This window comes from Poromitra crassiceps (genome assembly GCF_964638095.1).
Source record: "Poromitra crassiceps genome assembly, chromosome: 3".
NCBI lineage: Eukaryota > Metazoa > Chordata > Actinopteri > Beryciformes > Melamphaidae > Poromitra > Poromitra crassiceps.
In genome coordinates, this window is record NC_139625.1 from 39085246 (window position 1) to 39110541 (window position 25296).

At 44.0% G+C, this 25296-nt stretch overlaps 1 protein-coding gene across 1 annotated transcript in view; it reads right to left on the minus strand.

Moving 5' to 3' along the window:
- Positions 1 to 19234, minus strand: part of pdss2 (prenyl (decaprenyl) diphosphate synthase, subunit 2) — a 65222-nt gene extending 45988 nt beyond the window's left edge. Inside the window, exon 1 of the mRNA XM_083633326.1 lies at positions 18846 to 19234. Coding sequence (XP_083489452.1) covers positions 18846 to 19093 — 248 coding nt within the window. The 5' untranslated portion in view covers positions 19094 to 19234. The remainder of the gene's footprint in view (positions 1 to 18845) is intronic.
- Positions 19235 to 25296: the final 6062 nt, after the last annotated feature.

Genomic DNA, 25296 nt, shown 5'->3' on the forward strand with positions numbered 1-25296 from the left:
TTTTATCCGCCGCGCGTCTAAGGCGGAGACACAGTGGGAAATACGAACCAGCCAACCCAAGCTGACAGTGAGGAGTCAGACTGTCAGAGGTCTGCTTCACCCCCGCCCCCACCCCTTGCTACAACACCCAAATGGATTGTCATATCAGATTTAGGTGTATAGGTTATTACACCCTTGGGCTACTGTTTCCAACACACCCGTCTGCATGGCGGGATTGAGTTCGAGGACTCTCTCTTCTCTTTCCCTTTCCTTGGCTCTCCAAGTTGTTGATTTCTTTCTGGTCAAAACATGTAAGGAAGATCAGGCAACTCTTCCGCCTATCTGACAGAATAACATTTGAAAGGTGTGATCTGCTCTAGCTCCGCCTTCACCAATGAGCAACACAGGCTCTGCAGTTGTGTCACAAATCTCCTGGCATGGAGGCCCAGTGGAGAATTGGTTAAAAGCAGATAACGGCTAAATATAGAAGAAGCTTGCTAGAAAAAGAGAGATATCTGTCTGAAAAAGTTTGTTGTGGTGAGGGTGTAGGTCAGTTCAGTATGTTGTGGTGAGGGTGTAGGTCAGTTCAGTAAAGTTTGCTGTGGTGAGGGTGTAGGTCAGTTCAGTAAAGTTTGTTGTGGTGAGGGTGTAGGTCAGTTCAGTAAAGTTTGCTGTGGTGAGGGTGTAGGTCAGTTCAGTAAAGTTTGCTGTGGTGAGGGTGTAGGTCAGTACAGTAAAGTTTGTTGTGGTGAGGGTGTAGGTCAGTTCAGTAAAGTTTGTTGTGGTGAGGGTGTAGGTCAGTTCAGTAAAGTTTGCTGTGGTGAGGGTGTAGGTCAGTTCAGTAAAGTTTGTTGTGGTGAGGGTGTAGGTCAGTTCAGTAAAGTTTGTTGTGGTGAGGGTGTAGGTCAGTTCAGTAAAGTTTGCTGTGGTGAGGGTGTAGGTCAGTACAGTAAAGTTTGTTGTGGTGAGGGTGTAGGTCAGTTCAGTAAAGTTTGTTGTGGTGAGGGTGTAGGTCAGTTCAGTAAAGTTTGCTGTGGTGAGGGTGTAGGTCAGTTCAGTAAAGTTTGTTGTGGTGAGGGTGTAGGTCAGTTCAGTAAAGTTTGCTGTGGTGAGGGTGTAGGTCAGTTCAGTTTGTTGTGGTGAGGGTGTAGGTCAGTTCAGTAAAGTTTGCTGTGGTGAGGGTGTAGGTCAGTTCAGTATGTTGTGGTGAGGGTGTAGGTCAGTTCAGTAAAGTTTGTTGTGGTGAGGGTGTAGGTCAGTTCAGTATGTTGTGGTGAGGGTGTAGGTCAGTTCAGTATGTTGTGGTGAGGGTGTAGGTCAGTTCAGTTTGTTGTGGTGAGGGTGTAGGTCAGTTCAGTAAAGTTTGCTGTGGTGAGGGTGTAGGTCAGTTCAGTATGTTGTGGTGAGGGTGTAGGTCAGTTCAGTATGTTGTGGTGAGGGTGTAGGTCAGTTCAGTAAAGTTTGTTGTGGTGAGGGTGTAGGTCAGTTCAGTAAAGTTTGTTGTGGTGAGGGTGTAGGTCAGTTCAGTATGTTGTGGCGAGGGTGTAGGTCAGTTCAGTAAAGTTTGTTGTGGTGAGGGTGTAGGTCAGTTCAGTATGTTGTGGTGAGGGTGTAGGTCAGTTCAGTATGTTGTGGTGAGGGTGTAGGTCAGTTCAGTAAAGTTTGTTGTGGTGAGAGTGTAGGTCAGTTCAGTAAAGTTTGTTGTGGTGAGGGTGTAGGTCAGTTCAGTAAAGTTTGTTGTGGTGAGGGTGTAGGTCAGTTCAGTAATGCTATAGGTCAAATTATTCTGATATGGCAGATGTGTTTCCAAATTTATGTTACTGTGACACAAGAAACTGTCTTGTCTTCAGATCTGCTGTGTTGTTCCTAGACTCCACTGCAAAACTTTAAAGAGTTTACTGTGAGCTCTGTCAACTCACCCAATGTGAGTGACTACGACTAGTAGCTTTTACTTAAGCTAGTTTCTACTAAATATGTTAGCTATTGTGCCATTCAGATGTTCAGTTCAACAGCGCAACACTTTTGAAACTGTCTCTTGTCACTTCTTTCTGTCTCTTTCTGATGTCATATCTGTCGAGAGACAGTTTCAAAAGTGGTGCACGACGAAGCATGAATTAAGCTCAAAAATCCACTATTGATAGTATTCTGTTACATCACCACACGGCCATCTTCGTACGAAAATAACAGGTGATTGTAATCAATTAACAGGTGATTACAATCAAATGACAGAAACAGCCAATGAGCTGTGTCTATCTAGTGTAGCACCATATTAGTAGGTATGCTTGTGACATCATGGGAATATGAATAGGTCTGTCAGCACAGAAATTAACCATGTCTGTTTTATTCTGGTGAGATGGCGAAGTTGTACATTTCAAAACACTATCAGCTGTTTACAGCCACTGTTGTCCGAGAGCTGATGACCTCCAATATGGCTGCCAGAGTACGTTACACCCATCCATGGTTACACCACCTGAAAGCCCTCTATACTTCCAACACTTTGGTATAGCTTTGTCCAGAGGCAGCTGGAGGTACAACTACCACTCTAAGGGGACATTCACACCAAAAGCATTTTTTCAGTCAGAACGCTATGAAAATCATGTTGAGAGCGCTTCCATTGTGCACAAAACACAGCGCACGGAGCGTTTCTTTTCTGCTCCGTTTTGTTTTCACCTGCAGTCGCGTGCAGTATGGATCAGAACACAACGACCACAAGGACGGTAGCCAGCTAGTTTTGTCTGTTTGATGTTGTTCACTGTCAACATGAAAGCCAGATTATTGCCAATTCTGGCAGACAGAAGCGAAGGTTGGAGGATCCCTCGGGAGGAGAAAAGGTAGGAGGAGTGGAAATGACGAGCAGCGCGCTTTTCCTCTAATGTTCAACTTTTTTGAGCTTTAAAACGCCCACAGCGCTCCTCCAAAAACAACAGACGCCACCAGCGATTAAAGGAGATTTTTTTTTTTACCTGGAGCCCTCTCCTCACATTAATTATTATCTGATGACTCACCCAGTGTTCTCGATACTTTCACCAACTCTCGTCAAGTCAGTACACAGCCCAGCCGGCAGGAAAGTCTCGCGGGACTTGACGAGAGTTGGTGAAACTCACCCCGAATGAGGAAATGAGATCCCTGTAAAGAGTAGTGGAAATAGCCCGGGGGTGAATAGCAGTCTGATGTTTCTTTAGGGGTCATATAATGACGATATGGGTAGAACACGGGAAGAAAACTGTCTATTTACATGGAGGAAGAGCACGCTGCCATGTGGCCCCGACGGAGCACATTCAAGGACTGGCTTGGAGTACTATTTTGATCACAACAACGCCTACGACGGTCCAAATCACTGCAGAGAACACTGGGTGAGTCATCAGATAATAATTAATGTGAGGAGAGGGCTCCAGGTTAAAAAAAAAAACGAAATTATCCTTTAAACGCCAGGTGCGTTCATTAAAAGAGGAGCACGTTTAGCGCGTCCTTATGATTTGTAGAAAGACGCTGGCAGCTCCAAAAACGCTTTTGGTCTGAATGTCCCCTAAGGGTGCTTTCACACTGGCGCCCCGGTACCATTCCCAAGCACACTTGTCCCCAAATTGACCCCAGTTTGGGAACCTTTGATGAGTGTTTTGTTTATTTGTTTATTAAAAAGGATCCCCATGAAGACTAGCTGACGCCTAGGCGTCAGCTAGTCTTCATGGGGTCCAGGACAACAAGTAGAGTGTGAACGTTGCGTTGCGTTCCTTTCGGCGCCCGGGCGCGCAACGAGGAACCGTGACAGGATCCACTTAAGGTGCTTTCACACTGGCGCCCCGGTACCATTCCCGAGCACACCAAATTGAGTTTCATAACGTTTGATGAGTGTGTGAACGTTGCGTTCTGTTCTGTTCCGCGCCTGGGCGCGCAACGCCGCAACGGGGTACCGTGACAGGATCCACTTGAAAAGGTGATCTGGGGAGCTCTTTGGCATGCCCGGGCACAGAACACTTGCGAGTGTGAAAGCCAACCGTTCCGAACCACATAGACAACACACGGGCGAGGATACACTGCAGGCCAGCGTTTCCGCTAGCACTCACAGCTGCAGGACATCGTGTCCTTTAAGATTTCAAATAAAGGACAAATGGTATAAATTCAGGACACATTAAATCTGTGTTTATTGAGCTTAAAAACCTACGCTGCGCTATGTGGTGTAGCGATGGTTCAGCTGGTCGCCTCGTCCAGGCGGAAAACACTAGCGTCCCGATAATATAATAGATCCATGTGTCCACGTTAGCAAGCAGGCAGAAAACCCTAGCCTCTAGCTACGTTAACAAGCAGGCGGAAAACACTAGCCTCTACATTAGCATCAGGCTACAGTTTTCAGACGATAGGATAGCATGCAAAACTTTAGCCGTACAAACACACTTATTACAAATGAGTCAGGCTAATAAGAGTACTAGAAAATAGTAGACTTGGCTTGTGTGACAGAGCGTCTGGTCCCAAAATATAATCAAGCTCGTGTCTAGTCAAAACAAACTTCACATCAACACAATACGTCTTTGCTCAGATACCTCAAGCCAGAAGTCTCAAAAGTGATGGGAGCGGCCTACCTTCACTAAATGGGGCGATGACATCTCAATAACCCGGCTGGTATGGCCAACCCAATCGGTAGTCTGGAGGAGATTCAGGCAGCCTCCGTTTATAAGACACTTTGGAAAGGAAAAGTCACACACACACTCACACCCATACGTGAGAACAGAGGGAAAACTATAGAAATTGGACCACAGGAGCAATACCTAGCTCCCTGATCAAACTAGCAGCCAAGTGGCCGAGAGGGCTCGCGCACCTGAAATCCATGGTTATAATCTCTAAGCCACTCCCACTTCCTGCTTTGACCCTCTGATGCAAAGACGTAATATTAACATATTATAATTACACAAAGGGGTGTCTGACAATACATAACAGTCACATATCACTCTGTGACACTTGCTTTGGGTAGCTACCCACTAAGTTAAGAGGAAAACCCCTCAGCACAGCTGTATTCAGACCCAAATTATAAACCGGAAACCAGAGTATGTTATAAATGTTATAAATATAGTCACGTTACTAACCAATGCTGGGGGTCCGTATGGAAACAGTGTTACTCGAAATGGTTAAAAGTTAAATCAATTTGGTCATTCAGTGGCGTTTTACTGTCATGTAAAACGCCAAATTTGATGTTCTGTCATTCTCTAAAGCCTGCACAATAGGAGTACCTCAGGGCTCAATCTTTGGACCATTATTATTCAGCGTATATATCAATGATCTCCCATCTGTATGTGATGGAGTGGAAATCTTGATGTATGCTGATGATACAGTCATATACACTCATGGCAAAGATGCATCTCATGTTGCTGCCAAACTTTCACTTGCTATGGACAAAGTGGCAACGTGGCTAAAGGATTCCTGTCTAACCTTGAATGTTGGAAAGACAGTCACCATGTATTTCTCTAACAAACAGAGATATGGTGATTGTCCTGACATTTTTGTAAATGGCCAAAAAAAAAAAAATGTTGATGAGTTTAAATACTTTGGCGTCATTTTGGATCCCACTCTGAGCTTTAAAAAGCATATAAGGAAGATGAGCCAGACACTGAAATATAATCTAGCCAATTTTAGACAAATTAGAAACTCACTCACCACTGTGGCATCCAAGATCTTTTTAAACGCAATGATTTTTTCTCACTTTTCCTATTGTATATCATGTTGGTCTCAGGCAAATAAGACAACCCTAAAGCCACTTGAGTCTCTCCACAAACAAGCCCTGAAAATATTTGATAAGAAAGCACGACAATATCACCACTGCCATATAATCTCCCGATATAAAATGTTAACTTTTGAAAATACAATCATGTACTCCAATATCCGTATGGTTTTTAATAGGGCTGTGGCGATTCACTTATCTCCCGATTTGATACTATCACGATTCTTTGGTGCCGATTCGATTTATATTGCGATTCTTAAGTATTGCGATTCTACGATTATTGCGATTCGATATTACGATTTATTGCGATTTTTGTTTATTTTTTTCTTTTCTTTTTTCAGTTTGTTTGCTTTTTACACTAGATTAGAACATGGGAAAAGTTGAATCATACACTAGAGACTGTATATTATATATCATGAGTAGGGCTGGGCGATATAGTTAAAAACAGGGGCGCACTGGGATCATAATTCAGGCCGGGCATTAGATACCAAGCAGGCCAGGCCGATATGGGCCGACGCGCGTGAAATTTGGGCCGTTTGAAGCCCAATTTGGGCCGTTTGAAGCCAGATTTGGGCCGTTTGAAGTCCAATTTTACAATGAGATGCACCCACTTTAACCCTGAAGTGTAATTATTACTTCAGACTAACTATAAAGTAATAAAACCACTAGTAAACCAGTAGGCGGCGCCTGGCCTGCTGTTCAGTGAGTGGCCTGACTGCAAGCACCCAAAAAAAATTTTTTATCGATTCTGGAATAAAAGATCAATTCAAAAAATCGTGACATTAAAAATCGCCATACTTAGGTGAATCGATTTTTTCCCCCACCCCTAGTTTTTAAGATAATATATAATGCTGCTCCCCCACCCCTAAAGACCTTTGTGCAACTCTGCTCTGAGACCAGCAGCAGAACTACAAGGTCAACCTCAAGGGGGGAGTGTAGAGTTCCAAGTGCCTTTGCTCAATCCTGCTTCTCATTTAAAGCTATACAGGACTGGAACAAACTCCCCACTGACCTGCTACTTATGATGTGCTGCCATCTCCCCAGAACTTAAATCAGTGGTCGGGCGAGGATGGTGCCTGCCCGTTGTGTTCTATCTAGTGTATGTACACTGAGGCATATACTGTCAGGGTGTAAGGTCAGTCTCTCCCAGGGGCGATCTGGCATCACAACCAGGTGTTGAAATGTTTGGCAGCTGCAGTTGAGGAAAAGCGGCTAGAAGTAAATTCTCTAGTTGCTAGCAAAGAGACTAGACAGATCAAATTTGTACGTGAGGGAGAAAAGATTAGACCAATTAAGGTCAGGCACAAGTTAGGGCAGCTAAGTGTAGGTGGAGCCTGGGAAATGAGGGTTGACTTGAATGAACAGCTAGTCATCCCAGCATATATAGTTAGCACCCGGCTACGTCCGGACTTGTTACTGTGGTCTGAGGTAGAGAAGATAGTTTATTTTATCGAACTCACAGTCCTGTGGGAAGATCGAGTTGAGGAGGCTTATGAGCGCAAGAAAGCTAGGTATGCTGAAATGGCAGCAGAGGCAGAGCAGCGAGGTTGGAGGGCTCGAGTGCGACCTGTAGAGGTGGGCTGCCGTGGTTTTGTGGCAAAGTCCGTTATTGCCCTACTAACTGAGTTGGGCATTCGGGGACGGAGCCTGAAACTTGCGGTTAGCAACATGTCTCAGGCAGCAGAATGAGCAAGTGAATGGCTGTGGCTAAGGAGGAAACATGCTAGCTGGGGAGCTCGCTATGGTAAGATTGATTGTTTGTTGTTGGTCATGATTGACGGTCCGCATCAACAGGGCTGAATCATTGACAGTGGTGGTGTAGTATGTCATACCGAACCGACCTGCATAGCTAGGCTTAGATAGTGAGGTAATAATGCAGTTGTGCGGTGGTAGCATGGAGGGGGGTGTTTCCAGGATGCTGGATCAGGGGCGTATCTACGGGTGGGCCTGGGTAGGCACAAGCCCACCCACTTCTTGCCCTGGCCCACCCAAAAAAAAAAAAAAAAAAATTGTTGTTTTCTAGAGGCAAACTTGCTGCTGCCTTGCTAGCTAATGGTTTTGTAGCTTAAAAACACAGGGCACATCATCTCCAGAGTCTAATGCATGACAACTCCATGACATCTAGGAATTTTGCGCGCTTTGCGTGCAAAATTTCGTCATGCAATTGCCCCACCAATTTTATCCAGGCCCACTCAATTTTATCCAGGCCCACCCATAATTGAATTTCTGCCTACGCCCCTGCGCTGGATTACACCATTAAGCCTTCTTGAGGTGTCGTGGGCCTAACTTAACGAAACATCGGTGAAGGAAGGTGCCCACTTGAAAACCCCAATGACATGCTTCATACTGCTGTTGGCTAGGGTAGGTAACTGGTGATTTGTGTCTTGTTTATTAGTTTGTTAGCCTGTTAGTTCGGATTCGGCTTCTAAATGTGTTTTTCCTCGGATTTTGGCACAAGGGATAGTAACATCTTGTCCTGTGTATTAATTAATTAATAATAATAAAAGTCTGTACAGATTTTAATACTTTCTTGCGTAAAGTTAAGAAATGGATTATAAATAACCAACAATGCCCACATTAGTCTGCTTTATTACTAATTTCATCTTTCAGAACTGCATAATGTGATATTTATATCCTGTGTAGTGTATATAAATTGTGATTATGTGTGTATGATTTGTAGTGATATGTATAATGTATAACGAAGATGTGTGTTGATATCTGTTATGTACCCTGTAATATATTGTATTGTTGTTTGTGCTGGCAACCCTGCCCTGGGACTGCAGATGGAAAATAGCAATTTGCTATAATCTGGTGCAAAGCATCTTTTCTCTCTGAGATCAATGTTATCTTTTGCACATGGTCCCACAAATAAACTTAATAAAAAAAAGAAAAAAAAAGTAAAGTAACTAATGTTAGCCGCTAGCATTAACAGTGCACAGCGGCGAGCGCAACACAAACCACACTGCACTGTCAAAATCCCAACACTCAGTCCCGCCCAGCTGCCCCGTTAGTCAATAGCATTTTAGAGAAACACGATGTACCTCTCTAAACTGATCAATCAGAAGCAGCTAAAGACGAGCAGTACTAACAACTTAGTTTGTCACACCTTGTGTGAAGCTGTTTGACAGCGTTACCAAACTATAAAGTGACAGGTCAATATTCTTGACTTGGGGTTTAACCCGGGGTTACAATAATTAATTGCGTCGGGACTCGGGAGATAATTTACAGGACACGGTGTCCTGCAGATTTTAATTTACAGGTTTTTGATTAATTTTAAAGGCCAATGTCAGGCAATTACGGGACAACGGAAACCCTGCTGCAGGCATAGCATACTGCAGGCGAGTGCACTCCATTCCGTTTCCGAGCATGGAAGAAATGTTGTAATGTGAAAGCTGACCAGTGGGGGAGAGGGGAGGGGGGCAATCGTGCCCGGGTGCGGAACGGAACTGAACGAAAGCAATTGTTCCCAGTGAGAAAGCACCCTAACTGAAAGCACGCTATCTTCCCTGATAACAGCATTCATAGGCTAACAACATTTTATTTTCAAGTGGATGAAGCCTCCTAAACACAGATCTAAATACAATAAAGTGCAAAAATGTTAAGCTATTCCATTGTGGTTCATCAAAATGTGATATTTTACATCATTTGAACAGAGTGACACATAATTCACATGAAACCATGAAAGGTCAACACAACTGTAGTAAATCTTGGTTTTAGTTCCTACAATGTAATAAATATACATAGTCGCTAATCTTGCTTTCTACATAGGGAAAAATATATTGGTTAACAAAATAGAAATGAATGCATCACTATGTCTTTCCTTTATTACCCAATATTGTAACGATAGGGAAAACAGCATGTTTAGGGCTGTAAAACTGCTTTTCCATGGTTTAAGCAACAGCAATAGTTTGAACTGTCTGCCATGACACTTTAGGCAATCTGGAAATCTGGAAGACGATTCCTGCGAGGAGGAACACAGTGGTTCATTGTGTTGTGGAAAGTCTATTTATTGTTCAATGTCCTCATCTGGTAGTGCCAGCAGAGATGAGGAAAGAAACACACACCAAGGTAAAACAATTTCCCATATAGAAAACAAACAGAGATGTGGCCAGCAACAGGGAAGCAACACTTCAGACACCACAACCTCGACAGCAAGTAACTACAAGAACCAATCGCGACAACCTCTACTGGCTTGTGACATTGGATGGCTGTATGGACGACAGATAGGAACTAATATTCATTGTATTTATTTCATCTAAAATATCAGCACTGTCAGAGTGCATATTACCACTAAAAACCACCTGAGTGGGGATCTAAAAAAAAAGTTTACTCTGTGCTGCAAGGATTTGAGATTTTGTCTAAATAAAACTTCAACCGAGCCCCTAAAATGACATCAAGAGGGTAAAAATAACCTCTGAAATCACACACTGCAATGCAAGTACACTTAGCAGGTGCTCCACCTTTTCCTCTCTAGTAACAGAGGATGCTGGAGTTTAGTTGGTGGCACTGCAGTATTTGGCTATGAAAAAGTGCAATTATTAAGAAGCAGAAGGCTAATAGGCTATCCATCTTTATGTATGCATCCAATTGGGATTAGACTTGGTCTTCTTTTGGCCTCCTGCTATATTGGGTATCCCCCTCCAAGCAAGGAAGGCAAAGGTTTTTAAATCCCTGGAGTCCAAACTGAAGTAACTGCATCTATCTATGGGGGTACGGCGTCGGTGGCGCAGTCGGTAGCGCTGTCGCCTCACAGTCAGAAGGTCCTGAGTTCGATTCTCGCCTGGGACACTGTGGGCGCTGTGGTTGTGTTCCCCCCCATATCTTCAGTGCCTACTGCCCAGGTGGGGTATCTCGTCGTAAGGGCCTTTCTCTCGAAATGCTTTACCAGTCTGGTTTGAGAGGTATGGATCAAAGCCTGGAAGGAATTACTCTTTGATTTATGCAACAAGGACAGATGATATGGGTAAAATATATATATGTTTTTTAACTTCTCAATACTACTACCGCAACTGTATGAGATTCCAGGTGTTGTTGACTATTAATAATGAAAAGTTTGCCACGATGGCAAGATGGCAAGTAGCATGGCTACGCATGTAAAGTATCAACTTGTTAGTTAGATGCGTACAACTGCTTCACGAGTCTCCTATGTGTCTGTGGGGAAATAGAGGAAATGAACCAGAGGAAGTGAACCAGGTACTAGGGAAGGACCGATATATCGGCTGTATATCGGTATCGGCCGATATTGGCCTTGTTGACTGCAATCGGCCTATCGGCAGAAAGATGGCATTCACTGATTGCAGTGGCCGACATGCCCGTAGCTACCATTGAGGACACAGAGGTCATGACCTCGGTATTTTCGAAGATTTTTTGTTTGTTTTGTTTATAGCCCCGGCCCCCAGATCTATTCATCTATCATTGATGTTTTAAAGCCCTCATAAATAACATGATATATGACATAGTTGATCAGAAATGCAACAATTTGCTTCCTCTCTAGCCATTTTCACACATGCGCTTTTTACCGTTAAATGACCGGAAAGCGGTCTAATGCCTTGGAGTGTTAAAGTTGTTTTCCGGTATAAGCGCGACCCCGTCATCGCTGACTTTTCACCAGTTTCGAGCCAGTCAGAAGAGCGGTATGCCGCGATAAGGGACACAAGTGTGAAACGGGTCCAGTCATTTGCCGGTGCTTCTCTCATGGGCGAGGTGTACACACGTTGCTTAACGTTCACTTCCAGCGTGCATCATCTAATCATTCGCGCACATCAAAGCAAACTACTTCCACATTTCGCTTTGTGCATTTGCTTTCTCTACATACATACAAGCGTTGGGCGGCTTGCAAGCCGCTGCCATTCTCGCTGTGTCTGTCCTGTGTCGGGCTGCTGTGAAGTGCGGAGGACTGAAGGACTGGCCTCTCTCGAGCAGAGAGGGGAGGGGGGAAATCGGCTGTGTTTATTACGCTGGCTTGACGCTGCCTGGATACTACTCTGCACTGCAGCCCATGAGCGAATGTGAAGGATATCATACAACATACTCTTAAGTCAAACGAGTGTGATTTATTGTGTGACAAGCAAACTTATTTCACCATCGGAGTTTTGCCGACCTCCAAAATAAGCCCCCCCCCCGCCCCCCAACATACAGGCTATTTGACGACTATATTCACACATGCGAGGCTCAGGTGTGAAGGGAAATTCCGGGAAATGGCCGATATTGATTTACAGGTCATTTTCCTGTAAGCATGTGTGAAAACGGCTTCTGTGTGCTATATAGAAGGAAGAGACATAACTCACCACAACGTTCAAATTTTGCATTGGGGCTAGACTTTGGGGACAGTTCTATTGAAGTGAATGGGTAAGTACCGTAGTAACTCCCCTGTAAGTGATGTTTGTGTAGATGGGCCATTGTATTTAATTGAGCAGTATTCTGCCATATGTGACCTGTATGCAGAATATATATTATGTGGGGAGACATTAATTTTTTGTATCATTGTAAAGCAACAGTACAGTAAAGAGGATATTAATCTAATATGATATCTGTATAGTTCTTTATAGATCTAGCCTCTTAATCTTGCTCTCAAAGTGCACCAGATTTAAGCATTTTACTTTAAAATGGACAAAACTTTCTAAACGGGGGGTCACAGCCCCTCCTGGACCCCCCACGCCGCGCTAAAATGACGTCGGTATTCCTCAAACCCTTACGGCCGTCGGCCATGGTGGCCGATATTTATTTATCAGTTGTTGGGTCACATAATTTCTGCCTGGGTACTGTACTTGCGCACCTAGCAACAGCCACTGGTTTGGGATCTGGGATTTGTCATGTGAAAGAAGGTTCTATTAAAGGTTGTTTGTTTCATAATTAGGCTACATTTGTATGATTGAGTTTGGGCTCATTCAAAGATAGTGTGATGAAGGGCTCAAAAGACTTTAAAACAGTTCCGATATGTATTTGTTTATAATGAAGATTTCATTGTTTCCCTGTCACAAAAGGGGTAAAGAAAATATATATCATATCGGCTATCGGCCAAATTGTTATTTTAAACATCGGTATTGTTATGGGCCCAGAATTTTGCAATCGGTGCATCCCTACCAGCTACCAGCTACCACCTCATCTGCTTCCCACATTTCTGAGGGCCTCAGTTAGACTGGAAATATTGCATGCTGATTTCTAGTGTGGCTGCACGCTTCACATGCTCACCAGTCGCCTGCTCAGCAGTTGAGCAATTGTGAGCAGCGCCACGAAGAACCCCTCGCCTTATTATAGTAGTGAGATGGTTTAACTGTGTTAACATACAACAATAATAACATTTTGATCCCAACTTTTTTAATCTCAAAGTCAAAAGGATGTTGGATTTCATTGCACGGGACTGAGGTAGATCAAAGGAGTCTCGCAGCAGTTGGCAATCCTACTCTCAACATCCTCCATACTATATACTATACATTCCACCTCCAAACTGAGCAGAGTGTACAACGCATCATGTTGATATGGGATATCATAGCAATATTATATTCATAGTATTCTTAATGCCACTGTGTGCATGTTCTACCTGTTGTTCTAGACACGGATCATAGGAAATGGTTGTGATTGACTGCAAAAAAACGGTTTATTGATTACAAACAATTGATGTTTGCCTACATGGCTGTGGTGTAAAGTAACGAGATACTATAAATGGATTGGGTCTTCTTCAGGTGGGGTCAAATGCTAGTGTGTGTGTGTGTGTGTGTGTGTGTGTGTGTGTGTGTGTGTGTGTGTGTGTGTGTGTGTGTGTGTGTGTGTGTGTGTGTGTGTGTGTGTGTGTGTGTGTGTGTGTGTGTGTGTTTATTGTTGTTTATTTCAGATCCCCATTAGTCAGCGACTATTCTACCTGGGGTCAAACACATCAGTTACAGTACAATTAAAAAGTGAAAAAAGTACATATACTGAATACACATAGATACATATATACACACACACACACACACACACACACACACACACACAGACACACACATAAATACATACATACAGTGTATACAATACATAGTACACATACATCCACCACATACATACATACATACACAAAGTACGCGTTAGCATGTATCGAAAACAAGAAATGTGATAGGAAACAGCTTTAGCGAATTTGAAACCAAACTCCATTAAAAAAAATGCCGTTTTAACAGAGTCCATTCCGACAACGAGGGGTGGCATTGTGCCAAAAATGAGGCAGTCAAAATAGTGGTCGCACCGTCGTCAATCACTGTGGGTGATTTATTTTACAAGTGGCATTCAAGTCATATCTGACTAGTTTTAAATTTATTTCTCTCCACAAAAGTTTGATAGCCTATCAGTCAGTCAGCTCCTATCCTCTCCGCAGTGTGGACGCACAGTCACACAACACTGCCTGCCTCACACAATAGAATTGGCTGCATCACGTTAGCGACAAATCTGGAGACTTCAAAAACATGCCGTTTTAACGGAGTCCATTCCGACAACGAGGGGTGGCAATGTGCCAAAAATGAGCGCTTCCGCCTTTGTTAGGCTACATAAAGCCGCCCAGTCAAAATAGTGGTCGGACTGTCGTCAATCACTGTGGGTGATTTATTTTACAAGTGGCATTCAAGTCATATCTGACTAGTTTTCAATGTATTTCTCCCCACAAAAGTTAGGCTTTTTCTGACATGGGAGCAAGCAAGCAGCGCAGCAGTAAGCGTCCCTCCTGATGCACTGGACCTGGCTGCCTGCAGCTGAAGCGCGTTGGGATCCCACTGCCAAACAATTCAAGCCGTTTTTGCAGCACTTGAGGAAAGCGTGAGTTTGCTCGTTGATATAAGCGATTGCCCAAACGATTCATTAATTAATAAACTACCACCACCCGCCCACATAAGACGGATCTGCGGATAATGACCTGCCACTGTTTAACAGCAGCTGCGCTCGCGTGGAAGCGGATCTTACACCAGTGGCCGAGGTGAATAAGATACGGAGTCGCGGGAGTGCGCGTAGGCCGGCTAAGCCTAATTGTTGTTTAACATGCAGGCCAACCGGCTAGGAGCAGGTTATAATACGGATTCCACTGCATGTTAAGAAGTGGCTAAAGAGTGTAGGACGATGCAAGACCGGTCTTGGATTGGATTGGATTGAACTGGTCCAAATTGGTCTGCATTGTATTTCCTCCTACATATTTCTAATTGATTTCTGCTGATGCTGAAGACAACATGGAGCAGGTCGAAGAGAGACACCATCTTCTTTTCAGTAATGAGAGCGACAAACTAGCTCTTCTTCCTCATCGAACAAAACCAATTCAACTTCCAAATCACTATTCTCCACTATTCCACTGTCACCGTTCTGTTTAAGAAAATGTAAACACAATTAGGGCTGGGAGCGATATAGTTGAAATCAGTATTCAGTATCACACTACTCATACGAATTTTTCCCAATATCAATATATCACGTTAGGGGACAGATTATGCTTTTCCATATTTTATGTCATATATACTGTTGCGATGTTAAATGTTCATATTAAACATGGCCAAAGTTTCAAATAATGAGGGAAACGTATGTGAAAGTTATCCCCATGAGCAGAATTCACAGGATTTAGACTGCTCTGAGAGGTTACGAGAACGAGAGTCTACATCAGGGGTGGGCAATTTTTTTTCCCTGAGGGCCATACTGACTTACATCAAGTAAGCCAAGGGCCACACATTGGAGATTATACCTGCCAACACTCCTGAGTTTCGCGGGAGTCTCCCTATTTTTAACCCTCTCTCCCGTTGTGATTGGTAATTTCTTGTTAATCTCCTGATATAATAGTGATACAAATCCAATGGCTGTAGCAGATGAGATTTATTAACATAATTCTGCCTTTTATTGAGTTTTTGGGGGTCGTTTTGTTTTTCTTTGAGTCTGGCCCTGGGGCTGCATTTTGCCCCAGGCCCCAGGGCCGCAAGAAATGACATTTCTTACACATGAGATTACTTTTAGCCTTTTAGTCATAAAGATTATGGAAAGATATTCCATATTCCAGACTGAAATGTTATAACAGAAGTGGAGTATTGACCAGAATGACATGAACATTTGGACACTTATTCAGCGGGTATATTGCATGTTGAGTTCAGGTGCACTGTTTTCTTTTTTCTTTTTTTCAATTCCATCGCGTGGGCCCAGTGCCCACTGTGTCTCGCTTGCCAGACTATCTCTCTCCCGGTGCAGGGAGAGAGTCTGGCTGGTCATACCTCCACTCTGGGCTAGCAGGAAAAAAGGCTCCGTTATCTTTACAACCATCCACCAAAAGTAGCAAGCAGGCCTGGCCTGCTTTATTGTACAATCAAAATCTTCATCCAAACTTGCCATTTTCAGCATGTGGCAATGAGCTAGCATTGTTGTTGTTGTTGATTCACAGTGGCGGAGGCATTTGAGATCAACAGATTCGACACGCAGGGAGCGGAAAGGAAATCTATAAATGTCGGAGCCAATGGCAGAGCTTGCAGGGAGCGGAAAGGGATTTTCTTCCGCTGCTGACTGAAATGGTCGACTCGGCACCAATGGCAGAGCTTAGTCCCACAGCCTGCTTCCAGGCAGTCAGACTAGAGATATATTAATGTTTGTTTGACACTTGACAGTTGACACTAGTGTTCCACTCTTTATCACAGTAGTTTCTGCTGCATAAAGGGACAGCACAAGATAAATAAGAAGTTTATTTAACTGTGAATCATGCAAAGCTACTCTAGTAGTCCCAGAATAAAAAAATAATAAAAGATAGAACTGGAAATTAGAATTTTTATTAATTTATTTTCAAATACAATTTGCTTGTTATTATCAATGATGATAGCAGAATTGTGTGTAACAAATTGAATTGAACGGAGTCGCATGAAACTTTATGGAAATCTTGGTCATGGGGAAAGGAAGAACTGATTAACTTTTCACACATGATTGATCAAAGGGGTGCATGTATGGGTGTCATTTATCCAAAAAAAGTCATAGGACGGATTCAAATAACACCATCAAACGTTATGGTCTATCAGCAGACATGAAGAGGAAGAAAATGTTGGCCCAATCAAACACAGGGGCAATGGAGAGCATTTCCGAACATTTCCGGTTTAGACATATCCAATCTGCCAATATGTCCATGACTTGGTCCAGTTGTAGAACTTAGCGCAGCCCTAATGGCCACTGAACAGATATAGAGCTGATGTGGTGTTGTGCTGATGTGGTGTTGTGATAATCCACTAAAATAATTCAAAGTGGCTACAATTTGAACAGACATCTCTCATGGCCCATTTCAGGTCCAGCCATAAAAAGTTGAGACTCTCCTGATGTGAAACAAGTTGGTATAATGTGACATTATACCAACTTGTTTGTGGCATGGAACAATGAACTTTTGGTGAAAATCCGACATGTGGAATGCAATTGGCACAGTGTGTCAGTGCATGTGACAAATTAAAGGAAACCCCAACATAAAGTGTCTTAGTAAAGTGTTGGGCCACCATGAGCCTCTAGAACCCTACTGGAGGGATGGAACACCATTCTTCCTAAATACATTCTCTCATTTGGTGTGTTGATGACAGTGGTGGAGAGTGCTGTCTAACATGCCAGTCCAAGACCTCATACAGGTGTGAAATGGGGTTGAGATCTGCTGACTGCGAAGGCCAGATTCAGGCAGTAGGGAGATTCAGATCATTTTCATACTCGTCAAACCATTCCAAACCCCCCCTCGTCCCCTGTGGGGTGGAGACAGTCATCCTGGAAGAGAGACCACTGCCACTTCATCATAGGGTAAAGATGATCACTCAGAGTAACTTTGTATTCATTTGACAAGTTGAGCCCCCCCCCCCTTGACTTGTAGCTGAGCTACAAGTCCCTGTCACTGTAGGGGTCAAGCATCTGACCATGTCACTTTCTGTCACTTTAGTCGCAGTTCCTATTGAAACACAGCCAGTTGAGCAGTCTTTGTGACTGATGCTCCTGCCATCCATCCACTCCCCAATAATAAGCCCTCTTTCAAAGTCACTTAGATCTTTTCTTCTTGCCATATTGATCAAAAATCAAGGTAAACTGAGCCTGCATGCTCAGCATTTTTGTACATGCCAGGAAGCATGATAGGATGCCAATTACTTAATTGTATCATGCAGTACAACTGGAAGCATCAGCATTCATTATATTTCTACATTCATTTATCTGGGGTTTTCCATTAATTTGTCACCCATCTGTCATCTAGTTACCACTTGTGTTGACACACTTCCAAATTTGTGATGCCAGGTGAGAGATACCAGAGGTTGATGTGAGCAGTTTCTCCCAATCAGCAAGTTGTATTTACAGAACATCCAGTACAGTATGCATTGAATGCAGCATCAGTACTTGAGCAGTCAAGCTAGTTACTGCAATTATGCAAGTTTCAGGGAATGGATCAACATAAATCGGATGCAGGAAGATCCCATTGAACTGTTAAAGTTTCATTCAAATCTGTTCATATGTTTAGGAGTTGTCCTGCTAACAGTCAAACACAAAAACAGACAGGGGCGAGGACATACTAGGGCAGGCTAACCACGTCCAACTCAGATGTCCAACTCAGATGGCGGAGGTAAACACAGAGGGCTGCTCAAACACTTGAAGTGAATTAACTGATGAACAAAAGTTGTGACATGCTGCGTGCGTGCGTTTAGAAGAGGTGTTTGGAGAGTGGGAGTTGCCGTTCTCTCCTTGTCAAAAGTCTGGCAATTCAACGTGACTTTGATGATCTGCAAGGCTACTTGAAATATGACTAAACAGAATTTTCTAATCACCAGGAGCTGCTCTTAAATTCGGCTGCGCATACAGTATAATCAACAAAACAGCACTACTTGCACTCACATTTAAACGATAAACACTGCTCGCTACCGCCCACCATGGTGTATTTTGGTGGTGGCGGACCGAATCAGACTGTGTTGCGAGAAGTTGCAATTTTATTCAAACTATGGGTGCTGCTTGGTGGATTATATGTACGCCGAATTGAAGAGTGGATCCTAACATGGTAGCCTACTGAGTTTTGTTTGGTGAGATATAAAACGTCGAGGATAAACCAGATGGTGTTAAATTGTCAGATTTTGTAATTAAATTTGGCTTGATTTTCACTTCGCAGAGGAAAGAAGCATGTATCAAAGTAGGCTAGTATCAAAGCTAGGGAATCAACCAATATGTTTGCAACAGTTACCTTGCAGTCTTGAGTAAGGGGTGTTTTGTCTCGACCAGCTTCCTGACGTGCATGGCAACATTACTGAAGTCATCGCTCAGCAAGCAGCGTAAACTCATGAAGGAGGTGGGATAGCCGACGATCTTCTCCGCATCAGACACCACTTTACTCCAGTTTGAAGGGGCTGTGCCGGAGAACAGGCTGATTCTCCTCTGTCCTCGGTTCATCAAACCCGTGCAAAACAGTCGCGACCAAGTAGCTGAATGCATCTTCTCTAACGTTATGGCTTATTTCTACAGTATTTTAAGTTGAAGACGGTTACATGCAGTAGTCTCTGAACTTGTCAGTTGTCACCATCTCATAGCCTACTCACCACATAACGTTACAGACACTAACGTTATGACATTCGTAAAACGGTGCCACACACGTATTCTTCGTCAAAAATAATATAATTTGCTCTCCTGACAGATAATAGCAAGCTGTGTTCTAAAACACACGACCTGACTGTAAGCCGCCATCTTTACAAAACGAAATACGTTACGTCGTAAAAGGTAAAGAAAGCTGCTGTCAAGCCCCGGTGGGTGCCGCAGAACTGTAGGTAGGCCAACATCCAATAAAAATTCGGGACGGTTTTATGCACACCTGTTACAACATGACTTGATATATTGTACAAAAATCGGTATTTCTGTGATATACGGAATATAGGCCTACATGATCGACCAGTCTGCTGTCTGCACCTTAGGCTACTGTATTTCAACAACAACAAAAAATACAACTTTCAGGATGAGATCACTCATTACTCCGTCCACCACGTGTTTTGGATTGGAAGATGTGGAAGAGCACGTGAGCCAATTTATGGTAATTGTTAAAATTGTAGCCCCTTAAAATGGTAATAACCAGGGCCGCTGCTGGCCATTTGGGTGCCCTAAGCATAATTGTTTTGTGGTGCCCCCCCCCCCCCCCCCCCTGCAAAAAAGGGTGTCCACCCGCTATGCCGAACACCCGCAATGCCGACCTTAGGTTTAGGCGTGGGGGGTGGGAGAGGTTAGGTTTTGGGTTAGGGTCTGGGGGAGGTTAGGTTTAGGCGTGGGGGTGGGAGAGGTTAGGTTTTGGGTTAGGGTCTGGGGGAGGTTAGGTTTAGGCATGGGGGCTGGGAGAGGGGAGGTCGGAACAGCGACATGGAACCCAAAATACACAACTGCAATCTTAAAACCGAATACTTATTCATACAGTATATTTACTATATTTACTGGGATCATAATTCAGGCCGGGCATTAGATATCAAGCAGGCCAAGCCGATACGGGCCGACGCGTGTGCCGGCGTCCGAAGGGCGGCAGCGAAAAATTTGGGCCGTTTGAAGCCCAATTTGAGCCGTTTGAAGCCCGATTTGGGTCGTTTGAAGCCAGATTTGGGCCAGTTGAAGCCAGATTTGGGCCGGTTGAAGCCCAATTTGGGCCGTTTGAAGCCCAATTTGGGGCGAGTCCAATTTTACAATGAGATGCACCCACTTTAACCCTGAATAAAGTAATAAAACCACTAGTAAACCAGTAGGCGGCGCCTGGCCTGCTGTTCAGTGAGTGGCCTGACTGCGGGCACCAATTTTTTTTTTTTTTTTTTTTTGCAGGCCCTTAAGAGCACATGATGCCCTACGCAGTCTGCGTACTCTGTGTATAGGGTGCGGCGGCCCTGGTAATAACTAACAGAATCCACTGTACCCCCACTTACACCTAGTGATGTGATGTGTTTATTGTTGGATTACCTTGCCTTAAAACTTGAATGGTGTTAATTGTTGTCGAGGACAAACCTACCTAAATGACCACTTAATCAACCACCTTATCGGCTGACATAAACCATTTGACTTGTTTTAACAGTAGGCTAATAGGCTACTACTACTACTGTAGTCACATCTGGAAGATAGTGCTCTTAGGAAAATGTAATTGATCATTTTATGGTTGTTGGCCTTGTGATGATCCCCAACCTGAGGTCATGCAGTAGTTTAACCACCTTTGAGTTGATACATATGAGTTTTACACACCACACCATATCAACAATTTTAACACCATGTAGGTTTGTGATAAACTGGCTTCTGGCTTTCCCCACCTTTAAGATGTTTCAGTCCGTTATAGATTAACCAACACCAATACTGAAAAATGCACTGAAATTAACTGAAACCACCTAAATCAACACTTTTTGCCTAGGCTAATTCACCTTATGTTCCAACACTGGGGTCAGCCAGTTACTTCCTATTATGTTTACACTTCCTGTGACAGTACAGTAGTGACCAGGTAAAACAGACAGTGTTTTGAACAGGAAGTCATAACACAACTGGGTCAAGTGGGCGGGGCTACATAAGGTGAATAGGCTATGCTGAATGAGCTTTTGCCCAAAAGTGCAAACACTGTATCTTGGTTCATTCATTTGTGTTAACAGTGGCAAAAGTGTTGTCTGGGTCCAGACCTTTGAATCCGCCCACTCGACTGAGTTGAGTTGTGGCTGCTTCTATCTAGATGGAGTGTAACGACGAGGTGACAATTCAGTCTGATATCAGGGTATAGCAAAATTATACTGATGCCTCTATGGCAAATGTCAGATAAGAAATCCATAAATTCCAATTTCATTTGGTTTCTAGACTATGCTGAGGCCAAAGAATTATCTGAATATCAGGTAGAGAAAAACCCAGAAATTACCATTAATGAGCCCTTTGAGAGCAAAATGGTAAGGGGGGAAAATGGACAACCCTCATGTTTCGGTTCATGTAATACAATCCTTGTGACAATATAACAGTTAGACTCAGAATGATAGGGAACTGCCCCGGGTAGCATTACTTTTAACAATGCTTTCATTGAATCCTGCTCTGTCTGCTTATTACCGGGACTGGACAGACAGTCTATCAAGGACAGCTTACACAAGGAGCTGCAGTCTCCTTTGTCTAATGGGCTTTAGAAGCAAACGCAGATACAGTATGTAACATCTCGCCATTCTGAGTGCTGTACTTCCCAAAACAGCAAACAACTAGCTACTTTTTGGTTTTTCTCAAGGGCAAAGCTCATGACAATAGGTTGTTAGCAAAAATGATACCAATAAATACTAAATTATATATTATACATATATATATACATATTATATTGTAGTCAAGTCACTATATCTCGAGTCCGAGTCGTGTCTTGAGTCCCCAGTGTTCGAGTCCAAGTCTGAGTCACCAAATAAGAGTCCGAGTCGAGTCCCCATTACCTGAGTCTGAGTCCGGAGTTACTGAACATGAGCGTGAATCAAGATTCAAGATTCAAGATTCAAGATTTTTATTGTCACTCCATGGTACAAGTATCACGTGTGAAATTCTTGTGCTGTGGGCTCCGTTTACAACATAGTACAAATGTAGGCATATGAGTGCAAAAACAACAAGAGACACAACAAGCAATAAGGCAGTATAGTGATAAGACAAGTCAGAGACAGTGGCATATTCACTGCACATAGGTGCACATGTCCTGTGCATACTTTAGCCGTGCTTAAACATTTTAAATTCGGCGTATTTGACATATAGGTGCAAATAGCATATTCCTTATTAAACATACAATTAAACTCTGCGTTTTAAATTCGACGTATTTGACATACGGGTGCAAATAGCATATTCCTTATTAAACATACAATTAAACGTTAGACATACGTAATGGTAGCAGCTACAGTGCGGTACAGTACGGCTACTACACTATTTGTGTATGTTAAGGAGTCTCGTGGCCTGCGGGAAGAAACTGTTCCTCAAGCGATTTGTGCGTGCTTTTGGAACCCTGTATCTTCTCCCTGAGGGTAGCAGGGAGAACAGGCTGTTGTGGGGATGGTTTGTGTCTTTGATGATCTTCAGGGACCTCCTGAGGCACCGCTGTTTATACAGTTCATGCAGATCTGGCAACTCACATCCTGTTACATGCTGGGCCGCGCGTCTCACTCTCCGTAGCACCCTGCGGTCCATGGTGGTACAGTTCCCGTACCAGGTGGTGAAGCAGCCAGTCAGCAGGCTTTCAATGGTGCCTCTGTAGAAGTCCGTGAGGATTTCTGGCCTTAGCCCAAATTTCTTCAGGCGCCTGAGTCCATGTATTCGCTGTTGGGCCTTTTTTTTGACAACAGTGGCGGTGTGGCCGGCCCAAGTCAGGTCCTGGTGGATGTTGACTCCCAGGTACTTGAAGCTGTCCACCCTTTCCACCACTGTGCCGTTGATGGTGATTGGGGGGTGTGTGCCCCCCCCCCCCTCCTGTAGTCTACAATGATCTCCTTGGTCTTGGAGACGTTCAGAGAGAGGTGGTTGTCCTGGCACCATTGTTCCAGGGCCCCCACCTCCTCTCTGTAGGCCGTCTCGTCGCCCCCCGAGATCAGCCCCACGACCGCTGTGTCGTCTGCAAACTTCACGATGGTGTACATCCACATGTAGGTGGAACACACATGTCTGCCCTTGCACGAAATTGAATGTCAAGGTATTAATAGCTATCAATATTGTACGTATACCAAATGATTAGGGTATATTACATAAAACAAACCAAAAACAGCCTTTATCAGTTAGATCGATTATCCATAAGTCTGAGTCCAACTTCCGAGTCCGAATGTGTGCATATTCAAGTCAGTGTCATCAGTGCTCAAGTCTAATGGCCAATGTCCACTGGCTGCGTTACGGGTCTGTGCAGCTGCCTGAACAGACCCTCACCCATGTAATCTGTCAGACATATGTGGGATCCAACAAAAATAGAACAGGTGCGTATTTTTTCCGTACCGCATGTATCGCCCATCTATTAACATGGGCGAGAGACGAGTTCTGGCAGTTTTACCGGATCCGCACGGATCTGCACCGCATCTGGTGTACATTGGGTTTAAGTTGAGTCACAAGTCCTGAAAATTAGTCCAGGAGTCGAGTCTGAGTCCTGGACTCGAGTACTACAACACTGAGTCAAGGTGTTAGATTTACTCTCAGTCATTTCAAATCAGAGAAAATAAAAAATTAGAGACCATCTTGGGATGGGATCAGACACCCGCCTGTGACTTAAAATGAATGTGGGCCAGGGGCGTAAAGTGTGTGTGTGTGTGTGTGTGTGTGTGTGTGTGTGTGTGTGTGTGTGTGTGTGTGTGTCGCTCAGACCACACCCATCTTCAAACTTGGCCCTCGTTGTGATCTCAATGACACCTGTAAAGTTTGCATCTTGCATGGTTGTGACGCTATCGCGTTGACAAAATCTATCCATGGACAAAGAGACAGACAAACACCTGCCAAAGTACTCGAAATGGCTTTTGTGGTAGTTCCTGCTATTCACCTTATGTAGAAGAGATAGTCTGGCTTGAGAGACTAACAGGAAGTGTAAACACATTCGGAGGTTCTGATTGTGTTTACACTTCCTGTGACTCATAAACCTAGTCTGACTCATATGTGAATCAAACTAGGTTTGACCAGGTGAGTCAGACTAGTTTGAGCAGGTAAAACAGCTGGCGTTTTGAACAGGAAGTTGTGACACAATGGGTCAAGTGGGCGGGGCTACATAAGGTGAATAAGGTGTCCCTAGGACCACATTTTGCCATGATGACACACACACACACACACACACAGACTCACAAGGTGAAAACAATACCCGCCAGTGGCTAGTAGCCACACGCTGTTGCGCCTGGTAATCATACATGTATGATGGCACCATCTGGCATCAGAAACATCATGACGGTTGGTTCCTCTATGGAGGAACTGAGAAGAGGGAGTCCTGGAATAACCGGGGTGTCGCTACAGACAAGCAGCCTGACCGAGCAGAGTCTGGCTTTCCCACCTGCAAACACAATCAATTGTGCCTGTATGGATACCCGACCAAGCCGGAGGTAACACGGGGGCTCGAACCTGCGACCCTTGTGTTGGTAGGCAGGGAATCTACCGCTACACTACCCAGACACCTATGTTTGGTCTTTTAATGAGAGATTAGGAGAGATGTTCATGTTCACAAGCATTATTGAGCCCAATATTGTGGGAATAACATTTTAGAAACCTGTTTTAGGATTGATTTCCCTATAAGCTGCTGAACTGACAGCCTCCCAGTCATTCGAGGCACTGTAAGAGTGTGTGACAGACTATCCTAAAACCTACATCTCCCATGCGGAGAAACCAAATATCAGCTGGTCAGCCAAAAAGAAAATGTCCCCGGCCAAGAAAGTTCAAGGTTGGGAGTTCATAAAGCTTCAGGTTCTCCTATCCTCACCATCATTTGACCTGCCTCTGCACAGGATAGTCCCAAACAATCTAGAAAGCAGCCATTAGCCTGTGGGGGGATTCCCCTGGCAAGGAGCGATCTAGGCTTACAGCGTCTGAGGCGAGCGAGGCGGCTCGGCCTGGCAGTGCTTCTTCTAATCCAGCAGCGCTCCCTGAACCTCCGACGGCACCAGAATGGACCGAGTGCGTAAAGATGGAAGCCCGCTTGTTTGATCGCATTCGATCGCATTACTCAAATGTCAAAG